The 15,488-nt window shown below is 33.7% G+C and overlaps 1 protein-coding gene across 1 annotated transcript; it reads left to right on the forward strand.

Moving 5' to 3' along the window:
• The first annotated feature begins 3,884 nt into the window (after positions 1–3,884).
• Positions 3,885–11,768, forward strand: LOC131157820 (GTP-binding nuclear protein Ran-3-like). Its single transcript, XM_058112219.1, has 8 exons — positions 3,885–4,061; positions 4,265–4,334; positions 4,917–4,973; positions 5,068–5,185; positions 9,913–10,002; positions 10,123–10,302; positions 10,410–10,487; positions 11,383–11,768. The coding sequence occupies exons 1-8, from the start codon at positions 4,059–4,061 to the stop codon at positions 11,450–11,452; spliced, it is 666 nt and encodes a 221-aa protein (XP_057968202.1). The 5' UTR covers positions 3,885–4,058; the 3' UTR covers positions 11,453–11,768.
• The last annotated feature ends 3,720 nt before the right edge of the window (positions 11,769–15,488 follow it).

The raw sequence follows: 15,488 nt of genomic DNA on the forward strand, positions 1-15,488 counted from the left end.
GTGTCAAAGATAAAGTGCTGCACCAGGTAGGGGATAGGAGGCTGGTTGAAGAGCAGATAAAAAATTGGGTTGTGGATGAGACATTTCTCTACTCTAAGGCATACAACTTTTGGAGAATGAAGATTGTTGACACCCTAATTTTAATCAAACTACCCTTAGGAGATTCGGCATATTAAAAATTGACTTAAATTTCGAAATTGGGAGGATCTGATCGAGTCCTAGTTTGACTTAATTGAATCCCGATAGTTTAATTGAGTTCCGGTGAATTTTAATTGAGTTCCGAGTCCCAATAAATTTTAATTGCGTCCTGGTGAATTTTAATCGAGTCCCGTTGAATTTTAATTGAGTCTTGGTATTTTAATTGAGCCGAGTTCGGGTCCTCTTATTGTCAGGAATCAAGTATTTTTTTAAAAACTCGGGAATTTTCTTGGGAAGAAAAAATTGGACAACAAAAAAATAAATAAATAAGAAATTCAAAAAAAAAAAAAATATGAAGGAATATACATTCTTGTTTTAGTTTTCAAAAAAATGAGAAAGAAAGTAAAATATGTTACAATTTAATGAACACGAGTGTGTTTGGCTTAGTACTTAGTAGTACATCCTTGCCCTCCACGAGGGAGTCGCTTGGTTCAAATACCTATGGTGTCAAAGGGGGAGGAGGAGAGGGTACATATTGTAGGAACTTTAAAAATATTAATGAACAAAATTTGGTTCTACACAATACTAATGTTTAGTTTTATTATTTTTAGTCATATTATCAAAATATTATTTTTAAAAATGTTGTTTGCTATGTACTATAATGTGTAATTAGTATAAAAATTATTTTTTAGAATCAAATTTTAAAAAACCTTTTTAAAAGTCATTATAATATATTAATTAATGTTAAATAATATTATTTTTAAATTAAGCACTCTAAATTCATACAACACTTATAATAAATATCAATTTTCAAATAACACTTTTAAATTCAAGACTTATTCATAAAAACGACTTTTTCATTAGTTTCAAACAATCACATTGTTAGCACTTTTAAAATTCAATACTCTTTTCTTAAAAAAAAAATGGCTCTTTTAAATAAAAGATCATTAAATGGATAGTTTCTCATGAGAGTTAAAAACTTAGTCTTAGATTCGAAAATTTTCTCCCTGTTCGACTCTCCATTTGGGACTTAATTATAGAGATCAAAAGTTTTTATGGTGACAATATTTTGTTGTGTAGTTACTATTATTATTATTATTATTAGTGGTCTCCTACTTTCGAGGCCAATTAAATTTTTTGGCAAAGGAAATTTTTCTAATATAATTTTATTTACTTTTTTGCTATTAGGCTTGACTAATCTTTAAGAGCTTTATCTTTTTCTTGAACTCAAGCTCAATATCGTTTTCCCTTAAGAGCTTGTAGCGTTGTTGAATTTTTACCCAAACTTTTAAGTATTTGAGACAATTTTTCATACCCATTGTTAGTTTTTCCCCTTTACTCTTGCACCCTTTGGGAATATTTGCCCAATCTTTTAAGTGTTTGGGACTTTTTTCATTCAGTGTCCTATTTTTTACATTATAGGTTCGTAGCATTGGGCATATTGACCTAAACTTTTAAGTGTGTGGGACTTTTTCTAGTCTTTTTGTTGTTTCTCTTTGCAAGCTCATTGTCATTAAGACTATTTTGCACATTCTAGTGTTTTTTTTTTTAAAACTCGAATTCATTTCTTATTAGAAACTCATAACTCTTAGAAAAATTTCTCCTAACTTTTAAGTTCTTGATACTTTTTTCAACTTAATGTCATTTCTCTCATTATGAGCTTCGTGACTCTTGTGATTTTTCATCCAAGATTTCAAGCAATTGGGACTTTCTTCGAACTTAATGCGTTTTCTATCTTTCCTAACTCATCGCCTTTAAAAATGTTATCCTTTTGAGATTTCATTCATGTGAGATAGTAGGATCATCACTATCAAAAGTTGCTTTTAGTAAAAATGAAAGTAGTGGCCAAATCACCATATAAATCACTAGGATTTTGGGTGCTCCACATGCATATAGGTTTGGGAGAGGCAAAAAAGAAGACAACATTTAGCCTTCCTCTAGTATTTGTTTCCTTAATATACTGATTTCAAAACTTTGTACCAATAAAACATTAAACATAGTTTATAGAGCATATGTTCTTAAGAATAAGATGAACATAATAAACGAATTTGACATTTTTTATAAAAAAAATTATTATCATAAATCAAATAATAATGTATTTTTTTAATCCACAATAAGAAATAGATAAGGAATAACTTTTTAAATTAGTAGCATGCAATTATCTATTCCTTCATTGAATAGAATATGAACTTTCGCAAGTTTCAAATTGTTACATTCATATAAAATTTTCTTTACATTCTTATCATTATATTCTTTCCTATTATCAATAACAAGTATTATGTGAACCAAACATAACCTTAATCATACCACATGAGGAACGAGATAAAAGGAAGAGCAATATAAAATTTACATTAAAAATAATGAAAAATAGTTGTGAAAAGAGTATAATTTGTGTGTGTAAGAGTTCCCCTTTCCAAAAGCAAAGGCTATTTTTGTAATTAAATTTTATTTGATGGACCTCTATCAATAGTTACATAAATGTTTAAGTTTGAAAAAAAGGGAGATAGGAGTTCTTGTCTCTTTTTAATGGCAAAAGAGTATTTAGATAATAATTAACATTTAAATGTTATGAGAATAAGACATTCACCTCCCTTAAGATTTGACAAAAAGATATAAATTTCTCCAAAGGTTTTAAAAAGGTCACAAACCTCCAATGAGATTTTAGAAATGTTACAAATCTTTCATGAGATTTGTCAAAAAGATATGGACATTTCTTAAAAAAAAAACTTAGGTTTTTTGTAAAATATAAGGGGGAGTTTGTCTTTTTGACAAATCTAAAAGGAGGTCTTAAAAATCTTGATATCTCATGAGAGGTCCTTGAAATTTTTGAAATCTCAGGAGAGGTCATTATCTTTTTGCAAAATCTCAGGGAGGTCAATGTTTTTTGTTTTTGTTTTTTTTTTTTTCAAATATTTATTAATATAAAAAAAATATCATAAGATTTTGTGGTATTTGACTCAAAAAGTTGAATTAAAAGGGCTTTCTTTAATAGTATAGATACATTGAACACTAAAAAAAAAAAGTTTTACGCATTTTTTATTGTTAATTTCATTTAAATATTTTATTTTATTAAAAATTAGGCTTACTATTATTGTTGCATTCACATTCGTTTAACTTCACAAAATAAATTAAAGTTTTGATATTATAAAGGTACATGCATTATGTCTCTTCGAGACGGCTAGTCAGTATAATTTTTTTAAATATATAAATTTAATTTTTATTATTCTAACTTTAAAAAACTATTAAACATTTAAAAATATAAGAAATATGTTATTTTTATATTTATACAATTCTCAATAATATTAAATGAATAATTTTATACAACTTTAAATATAGAAAGAGATCTCTTTCCTAGATGCACTCAGCATAGTTCTACTTTTGTAATTATATTTCTTATAATTTATACTAAAACTAAGTCTCATTAATATTATTATAGTCAAATTTTTTAGTGTACAAAGTAAACATTATATTGCCAATAACATTTGACAATACAATTTTTTAATTAGAAAAATATTATTTATAATTTTTATAAATATAAACTAAGTCTCATTAACATTATTAAAGTCAAATTTTTAATTGTACAAAGACAATAAAATTTTTTAAATAGAAAAACATTATTTATAATTTTTTGTAAATATCTGTATTTTTAAATAGAAAAATATTATTTATAATTTTTATAAATATCTGCATTTTTAATTTTTGATTTTTCCCCCAATTTTTATTGGTATATTCTAGAAATTCAAATCAAATGAGAGGGAACAGGTATGCCAATCAGACGGACGAAACAGAGTCGCGTCAGGTTAAAGCTACACCGAATACATTTAGGGCCGATCCCTCTCTTCACTGCATATATATATTCATCGTAACTCGCGTTCTCTTCCTTCTTCGTTCTGCACACAGATTCAACCAGAGACGCAGCAATGGTATGCCTCGCTGCTACCATTTTCTCCCTCGCTTTCTATCTATAGCTTTCTTACTCTTCAATCATTTCTCTACTCTTTGATATTATCTGTTTACGCTTCATTGTTAGGATTAGGGTTTAGGGGTTTGGATCGCCGCCCGTACTATTGAGTATTGACTTCAATTTGGTTTTATTTTTGTTTTTTGTCGTGTTATCCTTCTGCAGGCTTTGCCGAATCAGCAGACCGTTGATTATCCGAGCTTCAAGCTCGTGATTGTTGGTGATGGAGGGACAGGTATTTTGTTTTTTCCTTAGTTTTTGTCCTCTTAGCACAATTTCGTATATGCTAATTATTATCAGATTTTGTTATTTTGGATGATCTGTTGCTCTCAATGCCAAATCGGTAGAATAAAGGTTCTTAGTTTTGACGATTACTTGGTTTAATTTTCAGTTTCAAGAGAATAATTATACTCCTGCTTAAATTGATAATGTTGTTGCACAACAAAAATGTGTTCCCAAAAATTGATTTATTTGTTACTTAAGCTCAATAGAGCTTTATCATGGGGTAGACACTAAGGATACACTAGAATCAATGGCCAAGAAACATTTCTGTCCAAAGATAACCAGGAGAGATTTTTTCTCTTGATTCTAAGAAGAAAGTACAAACCCCCCCCCCCCTCCCCCCCCAAAAAAAAAGTAAAAGACAAAGAATTGATTCCTTTCATGAACATTTGTAGGGATTTGCCTTCTTTTTCCCTCAACTGATTAAAATGGAGGTTGAAGAGTTTTCTTGATGTTTGTGCATGCATGTATTACGTTCTGGAGTGGGCTTCTTACATATCGGTTTGGTTAAGCTGAAAGTTTATGAATGGTGCAGGGAAAACAACTTTTGTGAAGAGGCATATCACTGGAGAATTTGAGAAGAAATATGAACGTAAGTGCATTTTTTATTGGGTATCATTGTTGATTACTTTTCTATATGCCATTTACATCTGTATTGATTTTATATATGTGACCTGTGCCAATAGCCACCATTGGTGTGGAGGTTCATCCATTGGACTTCTCTACAAATTGCGGGAAAATTCGCTTTTATTGTTGGGACACTGCTGGACAAGAGAAGTTTGGTGGTCTTAGAGATGGTTATTAGTAAGTATTTATAAATTGATGATCCTAATTATGGAAAGTGGAAACACAACACATGTTTTTATGTGCTTCTGCTTGTTTATGAATTGAGTTTTATGCTGGCTGTCAGTATAGCATTTTTTAGTAGTGTTCTTTAGCATTCTATGTTATTAAAATGTGGCTAGCATACATCAGTGCTGTTTCTGAATTTGAAGTTGAAGCTGTTGGTATTTTTGGGTTCTCTATATGCATGCCCAAGCAACCATCACCAAATAAAATTAAAACTTATTTAGTGTGTAATTTTATTTGCTAATCTCTTAGAGGACCATTCCTTGGAGTTGATCCAGAGTGTTGGTCCAGTAGGGATGGGGGTAATATGCTGCATTGCATTTCATTGATTCTTGATTACAGTTTTAATATTTTTTATATGTTTTTGTGTACATCTTCACATGGTGTGGCTAGTTTCATGGGAAATTTGTTCTGTTTTTGTTGAAATGTCTACTAGCAGTTAATCGCACACCGAGTATATGCCCTATTTTAATGCTTTGAAGGGGTTTTGTTAAGGTGACTCGCTTTCTATTTCTTGTGCACTATTGTGGTGAGCACTCTTAGTAGGATAATTAGTCAAGGAGCATGTAGGGTGTGGTGGAGTATGTTGTGGATGTTATGGTCATTCATTTATGGTTTGTTGGTTGTGCTTGTTCCTTTTTCTTTTAGATGAGATAGGTTATTATGCTAATTGTTTACTCTTGTAAGTTTTTGATGAAGTGTTGCCCTTAAGAAATATTTTTACGAGTGATTCAGCGGATATTAAAGTAGAAAAGAGGGTTCTAGCTCAGTTAGACATGGTAGGATGTGATCCATAATCCATAGATACTCTATATCTTATTTGAGCAATCTTTGGAGGGGGGGGGATCCGGAGCTGATTACTTTTTATTTTCTTATTTTTTTGAGTCTTGCTGTTTTAGGAGGTGGTTAGGGGATTGGTATTTTTTTTTGTTTGGTGGTGTTGGGGGGGGGGGGGGGGGTGAAGGGGAGGTTGGCAACATTGGGAAGCATTGTGCATTACTCTGATCCAGGTTTTGTTGTCTTCCATTCCCCTTGTGGCTGAGAGTGAGTGAAAAAAAGGGGAGGGGGGGGGGGGGGGGGCGGACGCAACAGGAAGCATTGCACATTATTTTGGTCCAGGTTTTGTTGTCTTCCATTTCCTTTGTGGCTGAGAGCGAGTGACAGAGGGATCTCATTTGGTTTGTTGGGGTAAGTTTTTGTAAACTGAAGTTTGAGTGGTTTGGGTCTGGAAACCTAGTATCCAAAAACATTGTTTTGGTGGGTAAATGGTTATGGCATTTTACTTAGGAGCTTGAATTACTTTGACATAAGTTCATTCGCAGCAAGTGTGGGATCCATCATACTGTTTGGTATGGCAATGTTCGTGTTAATGCCACTCATGCTAGCCCATGGTTTTAAATAACGGCTGTGACCATTACCTAATGGCGTTACGTAACGGTTATTTGGGTTACCGATATTGTTACACACTGTAAATCGGTGGAAAGAAAAATCACGACTGTAGTAGCCGTTACAGGCTGTGACCATTATGTAAAGACCGCTATGGCCGTTATGTAACCGCTACAGGACCGTCACACCAAAAAAATTATTTTTTTTTTTCACTTTTTCTTCTTACTTTTTCCCCCTCTTTAATAAATCATTCTCAATAGACCATGTGGTGAGAGGGGGAAAAGATTATAATGAGGATGACAATGATACAAAATTTACTATTTCTTTAAATACTCATAAGAGATGCATTAATTAATAATTTGAAAATACTAACTTATTATGAAAATATTTTATTTTGATAATATTAGTAATGTGATATTTATGTTCTATATTTTTCAACTTCAACCTTCTCTCTTTTCTAGCTATTTTATATTTGTATTATTCGTATGTCTTATGTGTCCAATAGATAAATGGAGTGTATAATGTATTTTGTTTTATTAATTATTTTAGCACACATAAGAATTTATCACAGATAAGAACAATGATAAGAATAAATACAACACACATGTAATTTTTCTTTCAATGGTGGTTTAGAACAAATATAAACTTGTTGTCCTTACCAAATAATTTAGTTACTCGAACTAAAGGATCCAAAATATGCTAAACTCTTTCTAAGAAGGGCTAAAAGCTTAAAACATGAAAGTACGTTAATAATCCCCAGGTTGTGCGTGCTTCAAAAAAATTCACGGCTGTTTCACTCGCTTCCCGTTATGTAACATCTGCTACTCCCGCTTCCCACTACACCCATTACCATTACGTTACGCTACCGGCTACACCCGTTACCATTATGTTACACTACCTGCTACCGAGATTTAAAACCATGCGCTAGCCTTAGAAATTTATTTCTCAGATTTTCCGTCACTTCCTTCCTTGGGTTCATTTTATGTTGGTAAAGCGGATAGAGTTTGTTTACGGGAGGAGCCTTGGATTGGGAATGCCCCCTTCTCAATTGTTCATCCTCCCTTTATTTTCTTCCCTAAAATTATAATGCTTCTGTATTTTCTTTTCCAATATTCAGGGGGGTTGGGAGCATTGCTTCTTGAAAGTTCTAGTTTTTAGAAATTTGAATGGGTTTTGGGATGGCTTTGGGAAGTTCTTTGGTCAATCCTTTCTTGAGTATCTTACTCTTGGTTTTACGGGTTTCATATTAGGAAATTACGTATGTTTAGGCTACAAGGCTGTGTAAAGCTTATTTTAGAAGCTTGTGTTATGTGTTATCTAAGCAGTGAAATGAATACCCACTTTTTTTTTTCCCAAAAGAAAATACTTTATCCTTCTGGGTGTGTATGGAGTGGGCATTTTGGTGTGTTTGGCGAGCATTGGGTGTCTTATGGTAAGTTATTTTCTTTAGTGATTTTAAGGGCTTTGTAGTAGGTAGAGAAGGAAGTGAGAATTCTTTGGAGATGTGCAAATTTTTTCCAGAGTGGTTTATTTAGTTGGAACGTAATTATACATTTTTCAATGGAAGGGTGAAACTTCTGCTTGATGTTGATTAGGGTCCTTTTTTGGCTTCACTATAGTGTTCGGAATTTGATTGTGTTATGGGATGCGAGTGATTGATGTGCATTGAGACGGGAGGGTTTTGCACTTTTAGTTGTCTACCTTGTATTTCTTTTTTCTCTTGCTAGGAATTTATATAAGTTTTTTTCATCATTTTAAAAAATTATAATAAGTTAAAACCATAGTTTTAAAAATCAGATCAGTGACTAACTCAGTGAAGCCACCAGGTTGTTCAGACCTGACGGACAGGTGGGTCACTGGGTTGGTTGGACCTATCAGATAGATGGGTGAAACCGCTGGTTGAACTGGTGATGTTAGTATGATATTATAATATAATTTATTTATTTTATGTGTTTTTATATACCTATATTAGAAAAATAATATCATGCCAATCTTATATATAATATAATTTGTAAAGATTAATTAAAGCTACCTACTAGCAAAATTAAAACAAAATAGTTGCTAACAACTATCTAAATAAGTTTTGTATTAGTTCTCTTATTTTTTTGAAGATGTTCTTAAGCTATTATATTTATTATAATTATGATTTATTAATAATATATTATTATTTATATGTATGCTGTTTATCTAGGATTCAAAAAAGTTATTTGACCGATTAAAAGACAAGAAGTAGCAGCAGGCATGGTGTGGCAACGCGCGATGTGCTTGGGGAGGAGGTCATGGGTTCAAGCCAGTGCCATGCCTCTCCCCTCATATTATTTTTCTATTTTTAAGGTAAAGGGCTGGGTTGACTGACTTTTGACCCTGGTTCAGACCAGTCTCTGTGGGTTTGGACCAGGTCGGTTAGGTCAAAACCAGTTTGCTCCATTTCTGTTCCTGGGGTGTTGACTGGTCTGGCCTGGTGACTTGTTCCGGTTGAACCAGGTCAGTCCACTTTGGGTTTCAAAACCATGGTTATAACTGCAAAATGAAATAAATATGATATTTTTTTTCCATTCATATTAATTTTATTTTAAATTTTTTTATCAAATCTGAAGTTTGGAAATGGAGAATTAGCAAAAGGAAAACATGAGAAGCATGAACTGTGCTGGATTGGAATGAGAGCAGGATAACCATATTTTTGTGTGTTGAACATAGTATTATAATAAGTGATTGGGTTTAGTGTTTGAAGTCTAAGATGTGGAAGATGCTTTTGTGGGGTTGTTACCTAGATAATCTTACATGGGATCAATGGCATCTGCATTGCTTTTGAAGCAAAGATGATGCACACGTTTTCATGAGTGTTGTAGGCTCATCACCTTGGTTTTAGTGTGTTTTTGTCTTGATCTTATTGGGATTGCATTGACTAGTTATTGCAGTTTAAAATGGTATAGTCTTGCATGCTAGGACCGAGGTTGAATACAAGGTCTCGGTGACATGTCTGAAGCAATAATTCTTTATAAGTTTTGTGGTTATTTTAATTTATTTTTCATTTGAAGTATTTTTTTTTGAATGATACCTAGAAAGTAACTAAGTAGCAATTTATGTTCTGTACTCGGCATTTATCCTTTTACATGTAAGCTATTTTACAGTGAACTGAGCTGAGCATTTGGGCCTGAATCTTTCTTTCGTTTTCTTTAAATTATTCCGGAACTCATTGTAATTTTACTCTATATATATTTAATAATTAAGATATTCACCATTAAACATATTCGCTACCCTAAATTTAATGTTCTGTTGTTGTGTGCACTGTGCAGCATTCATGGGCAATGTGCAATCATAATGTTTGATGTTACTGCCAGATTAACTTATAAGAACGTCCCGACATGGCACCGAGATCTTTGCCGGTGTGTGAAAGAAATTTTAAGTGTTTCTCCTAAATTTGAAGTTCAATTTTGATGAAAGTTATTGGATTTTCTTATGATGTCCAAATTGTGGTTATGACATTTTTCTTTTTCCAATTATAGGGTGTGTGAAAATATACCCATTGTTCTTTGTGGAAACAAGGTTGATGTGAAGAACAGGCAAGTTAAGGCAAAGCAGGTTACATTCCACAGGAAGAAAAATCTGCAGTACTATGAGATATCTGCTAAAAGCAACTACAACTTCGAGAAACCTTTCTTGTACCTTGCTAGGAAGCTTGCAGGGTAAAGGAATAGTGTGTTGTCATTCTTTTTTTTTCCCCCTGCATGAGAACTGTTCTGGTCAACATTTAGAAGTTTGAAGAATTGACAATTTGTGCTATTGATTGTAGGGACCCTAATCTCCACTTTGTGGAGTCGATTGCTCTTGCTCCTCCAGAAGTACAGATTGACTTGGCTGCCCAACAACAGTAAGTATTTTGTTACCAAGCTTTGTTTTCTCATATTTTAATTATGTCAGATGTTCTTGGTTGTTTATTCTAGATTTGCGCAAATTTAAAACTTCTGTGCTGTAGGTGGCAAATATATTCTGCCTTTTTAGATCAGTACTTTTAACTTAATTAGGTTCAACACTACTGGCATTTCTAAGTGGATGAGATTGGTTTTACAAATATTTTTTTTGGCATATAACTCTGTCTAGGGTGGTATCCATTTATTTATTTGTTTATTGTTGAATAAAAGGAAGTTTATCCATTTGTTTATTAATATTGTTTGCTAAGATTTTGATCTCTTAAGATTTGAATTCTAGGGCTCCCTAGCCCAACCTCAACCCTTTACCACCTGAGCCCGGCTTTGGGCATATCCATGTTATTGTTTAATTATTTTTCTGATAAAAGGCTTCTTATTGTTTGATTATAACCCACGGTTAATATTCTTCTTCGCTTGCAAAATATTCATTTTAGACGTGCCTACTGGTTTTAAGTTATTCTTAAACATAAAAATTCACTTTCCTGTCAAATAATAGGGTAGGAGTACATCAGACAATTGTCTTTTACTTTCAAAAGTAGAGATTTAGGATCCAAGTTGGATTCTCAGAAGAATATAACACCACAAAGTTATTTTCCAGGGGGTGGAGTGGGTGGAGGGAAAGTTCCATTTTTTTCTTTCTTTCTTCGTCAATTTCCACCCTGTCAAGCGGTTTTTGAAAAGGAATTTCCATTCACATATATGTATCATAGGTTGATAGGTGTGGAATCACAACCGGGGCCTTTTTTTTTTTTTTTTTTCTTTCTTATACCCAGTTTTTGTTATAATATTATTTGTTTGGTACATGACAGCACTTCCATCGTTTTTGTTTGGTAACAGGCATGAAGCTGAGCTTCTTCAAGCTGCTAATCAGCCTCTTCCTGATGACGACGAAGATCCTTTTGAATAGACAGATTGATCTGATTGGGAAGAAGGCTGTCATGTGACATCCTCTCCTACCGCATCGCCGTTGCCATCCCTTCACATGCTTCCTTTTTTACTTTTTGGTGTTTTTTTGGTGCACCATTCTGGTTTCAATTTTCCAAACAACATATAGAAGTTCTAATTATCATCATCATTAGCAGCAGCAGCAGCAGATGAGGTGGGTTAGTGATGTTTGTGGTGGGAATATGGACCATATGCTAGTGTAGGATCATACTCTCTATTATGGCCGTGTGCTTGTTAATGGCAGAGTTCTTTTATTAATTGGTTGATTACTGTTAAAACTATTTTGTTCTATCAATTAATTTTTTGGCCATGGCAGTGGTGGGGGTGTGGACTCGAGGTAAGAGAGTGATACCTGTAGGAAGTGTTATAATCAGTGAATGAGCTTCAGTATCGGGCAACCAGCTTTCGTGCCACTAGCTTAGCTTCTTTCAATCTGTACGGCGGCTGGTGTGTGGTATAGGGATGCTACTTTCATGGTAAGCCCGCAGGGATATTATAGATATTTCGTTTTCTTTAAGACCCCATTAACCATAGAACAATCACCACACAAGCCTTCCAACTACTAAAGAATGCATTCCCCAGTTGCTGCCAATAGTTTTCTATGCTCAGAGGTGCTTGGCATCGTGGATGTGCAAGTTTAAGTGGCCGCCCCCATATTCTCACAATATATATATAATGTATCCATTTCTTCATATTTTAAGCCCTCTTTTTTTCTTTTATTTTTTAGAAAAATCTATGGGTAAATGGGCCAAAACCCACGGCTCACTGAACCAGGGAAAGGGGTTAAGGGAATGTGTCATTTGTGTGTTGGAATGTGATATGTGCTTTAGGGGTAGCCTCTTTGTACTGAGACTTGCCAAAGCCAACGTATACTGCCGATCCTTCAGAGAGTCGTGATCATGTGTTTGTCATGTGGACACGAATCCAGCTAGGAATCTTAGTGCCCCATTCCAAAAAAAAAAAAAACAAGGTGCCAGCCTTTGCCAAAAAGGGTAACGGTATTTCATTATTGATACTGGGGTAATGTGCTAACGGTATATCATTCAAATGTTGAAGGTAGTATGGGTTAGAGAGCTCCTGCGAGAGCTTAGTAACCTAACTGGTGTGTGTGCTTTTTTAAAAGGGGTAACTTTCTCGAGTATGTAATTTTTTGTCTCTAAAGACAAACAGCAAAATAACGTTTTTGATGAAAAGCAATATTTGTATTTTATCCATATTATTGTTTGAAGTACAATGAAACTGAACCATACTTTGCCAAATCTTAAAGGACTTCCTATTCTTGAAGAAATTGAACACACACACACACACACACACACACATATATATATTCCAAGTTCCATGGTAAATTTAATGCCCTTATGTTTTAGACCCAAAATTTTTGGAACTCTTTTTAGGTTATAATATTGGGTCGAGGGGTGCAATCCACGTGACCTAGGCTCCTCCGCCTTGAGTATGCGCAGGACATCCACTGCGCCATGTTCCCAGCAGCTTGCTTAAAGCCCAACACTCAGCCAAACCAAATGTAACGCCTGCTCTGGCAACACTCCACTCCCACCCCCGGCAGAGCTGCCTAGCTCGGTCCTCGGCCTCCGAGCCCCAGTCGGCATCGGTGTCTGGTTTTGAACCAGACGTAAATGGGGCCATACTGTTCGCATTGGGGCAGTGGTGTAGTGTTCATCACGCCCACTGTTGGGTGGGCGTCCACATCATTCCAACTAAGAGGGTGGGCCGGCCCATTGCCAATGCCAGCATGCATGTTGATGCAGTGTGGGGGCCCTCTCTAGTCTTGCGGAGGCTGTCCTAGTTTTCAGGGGCTGATTGCCCCCCTAGCGAGGCCCCATATTGCACAGGGCATGGTGGTATCTTAGGCAAAAGGTGGTAAGGGGTGACTTTCACTGTCGGTGGGTACAATGAGCTTATTGGGCTTTTGCCCCATAAATCCAATCCTATCTTTTCAAAAGTCAGCTTCTATTACCACTCTACATATTAATCACATCCTCAAATGAATAAGCTCTATTAAGCTGAAGAAGCTAAATGCATAAGGTGTGTAGGGTAGGGCACATTAGGTGGAGGATTGAAATGGAGAGGACCATCTGGGGGGCGTTGTGAATTTTGGAACAAGGGCATGTGCATATTACGCATATTGTGGGGATCATGCAGCCACATAAATGCCAGGATAGGAAGCACCTGTCCTTCTCTCCATTCCACATTTATTTCTTTTTTATATACATGTCTTCAATTCAATTCATCCATCAATTCTTTCCAACTAGCTCTCTCTCTCTCTCTCTCTCTCTCTCTCTCTCTCTCTGTAGTGAAGTGGCTTTTCAAGCCTTTGACAGCTTCAATCAAAAGAGTCATATCGCTGATGGGCTCAAGACTGAGTGTTTAGTTACCATAGCTGTCAATTCATATCCCCATATATATATATATATATATATATATATATATATATATATATCATTTAAAATTTTAGACTCATTGCCACTGTCGTTTGACATGACATATGATTTACGAGTGCTGATTACTTATTAATCTCTTAAATTTTATATAAACATTTGAATTAGTTGTCTTCATTTGTGGGTTTTGATCAATTTGGTGTTCTTGTAAGTGTTCTTCTAAATATTAGGGCTACGTCAAAACACAAAATGGGTACAGGACCAATTTCAACGGAATATTTTGGTTTAGGTTTCATTGACCCCATTTAATTTTTTAAAATAGTATTTTAAAAAGAAACTTATCAAAATGAGTTTCTTAATATTATTTTAAAAATATTTGATCTTCTATATAAAAAAAAAGGTTACTAAGAAAAAAAAAATTAGCTTTGAGTATTTGATAAAAAAAATTATAAGGCATCTAAAAGTATTTAAAATAACTAAATAAATATATATTTTTAAAAATATAATTAATGTGTTGATAATTTTGTAATACTTACAAAATTTAAGAACAATAATGAAATTGACTAATTTGTTGGAGAAAAAACTAACGTTTAACTTTTAAAAATTACAAAATTTTAACTATTAGAAAAAGTTAAAAGCTTGCTTTTAAAAGTTGAAAAAATTATTTACCAAATACGTTCGACTCAACTTTTATTTTTTTTAAAAAAAAGAAGTTAAAGCAAAAAAGGGGAACAAACTCGCGGTTAACTTATTGGATTTCGTGATTTTGTAAAATATTTTTTAATATAAGAAATCACGACACAATGCCTACGCATGCAATTAACATAATTAGAAATAGTCTCAATGAAATGGATGAGGAGCAGCCACGCACCGAGTGAGTAGTTTCAAACAACTTAGGTCGAGATTCATTATATATTTCACTCCTAAAACATCTAATATTATTATAATTTTAAGTGTTTAATTTGCAAATAAACATTTGATAAAACTTTCACAAAAAAAAGTTGTATTTGCTAATTAATAAACATAGTGGACAATCTTTATGGTTTATAATTATAAGATTTCAACATGATATTTTGGCCATTTACTATACACTCAATCCCAAAATTATGTTGATTGTGTGCACTTTCTGATGAAACAAAAACAAAGTAGAATTTTCACACATGCTCATTGTATCGAGAGAAAGATAAGGAGAATTTGACTATTATGTCAAGTACAAGGGAAAAATTAAGAACAAAAGATGATAAATTTCCCAAGATTAACTTGCTCAGACCTTCGAACTATGATGGTGATTTCCCGCCATTAGACTACGAAGGTGTGCGATCTCGTAAATCAATTGAAAGAATAAAGAACAAAACGCAAATAATTACGTTCCTTATTTCAAAAAATGTTTTCATTAACACATTTTAAAAATTAATGAATAAGAGGGATGAAAAAAAAAAATTTATTCCCAAAAATAATTTTTTTTTGGGAGGTGGTAGAAATGGGAAATTACCAAAAAACATGGGGGGTGGGGGCATTGGAGAGAGACCTAAATGGACAAAAGGATTGTTATAAAGGGACAAAACATGATGCATAAAATGCAGTACACTCTGTGTTGTCCTC

The sequence above is a fragment of the Malania oleifera genome, chromosome 6, assembly GCF_029873635.1.
Source record: "Malania oleifera isolate guangnan ecotype guangnan chromosome 6, ASM2987363v1, whole genome shotgun sequence".
Classification (NCBI taxonomy): domain Eukaryota; kingdom Viridiplantae; phylum Streptophyta; class Magnoliopsida; order Santalales; family Ximeniaceae; genus Malania; species Malania oleifera.

Excerpts from the sequence above, each read along its gene's own strand:
- LOC131157820 (XM_058112219.1), top strand. Across the intron at positions 4,974-5,067 it reads ATTTGAGAAGAAATATGAAC|CCACCATTGGTGTGGAGGTT; the intron begins GTAAGTGCATTT and ends CTGTGCCAATAG. Across the intron at positions 10,003-10,122 it reads TGGCACCGAGATCTTTGCCG|GGTGTGTGAAAATATACCCA; the intron begins GTGTGTGAAAGA and ends TTCCAATTATAG.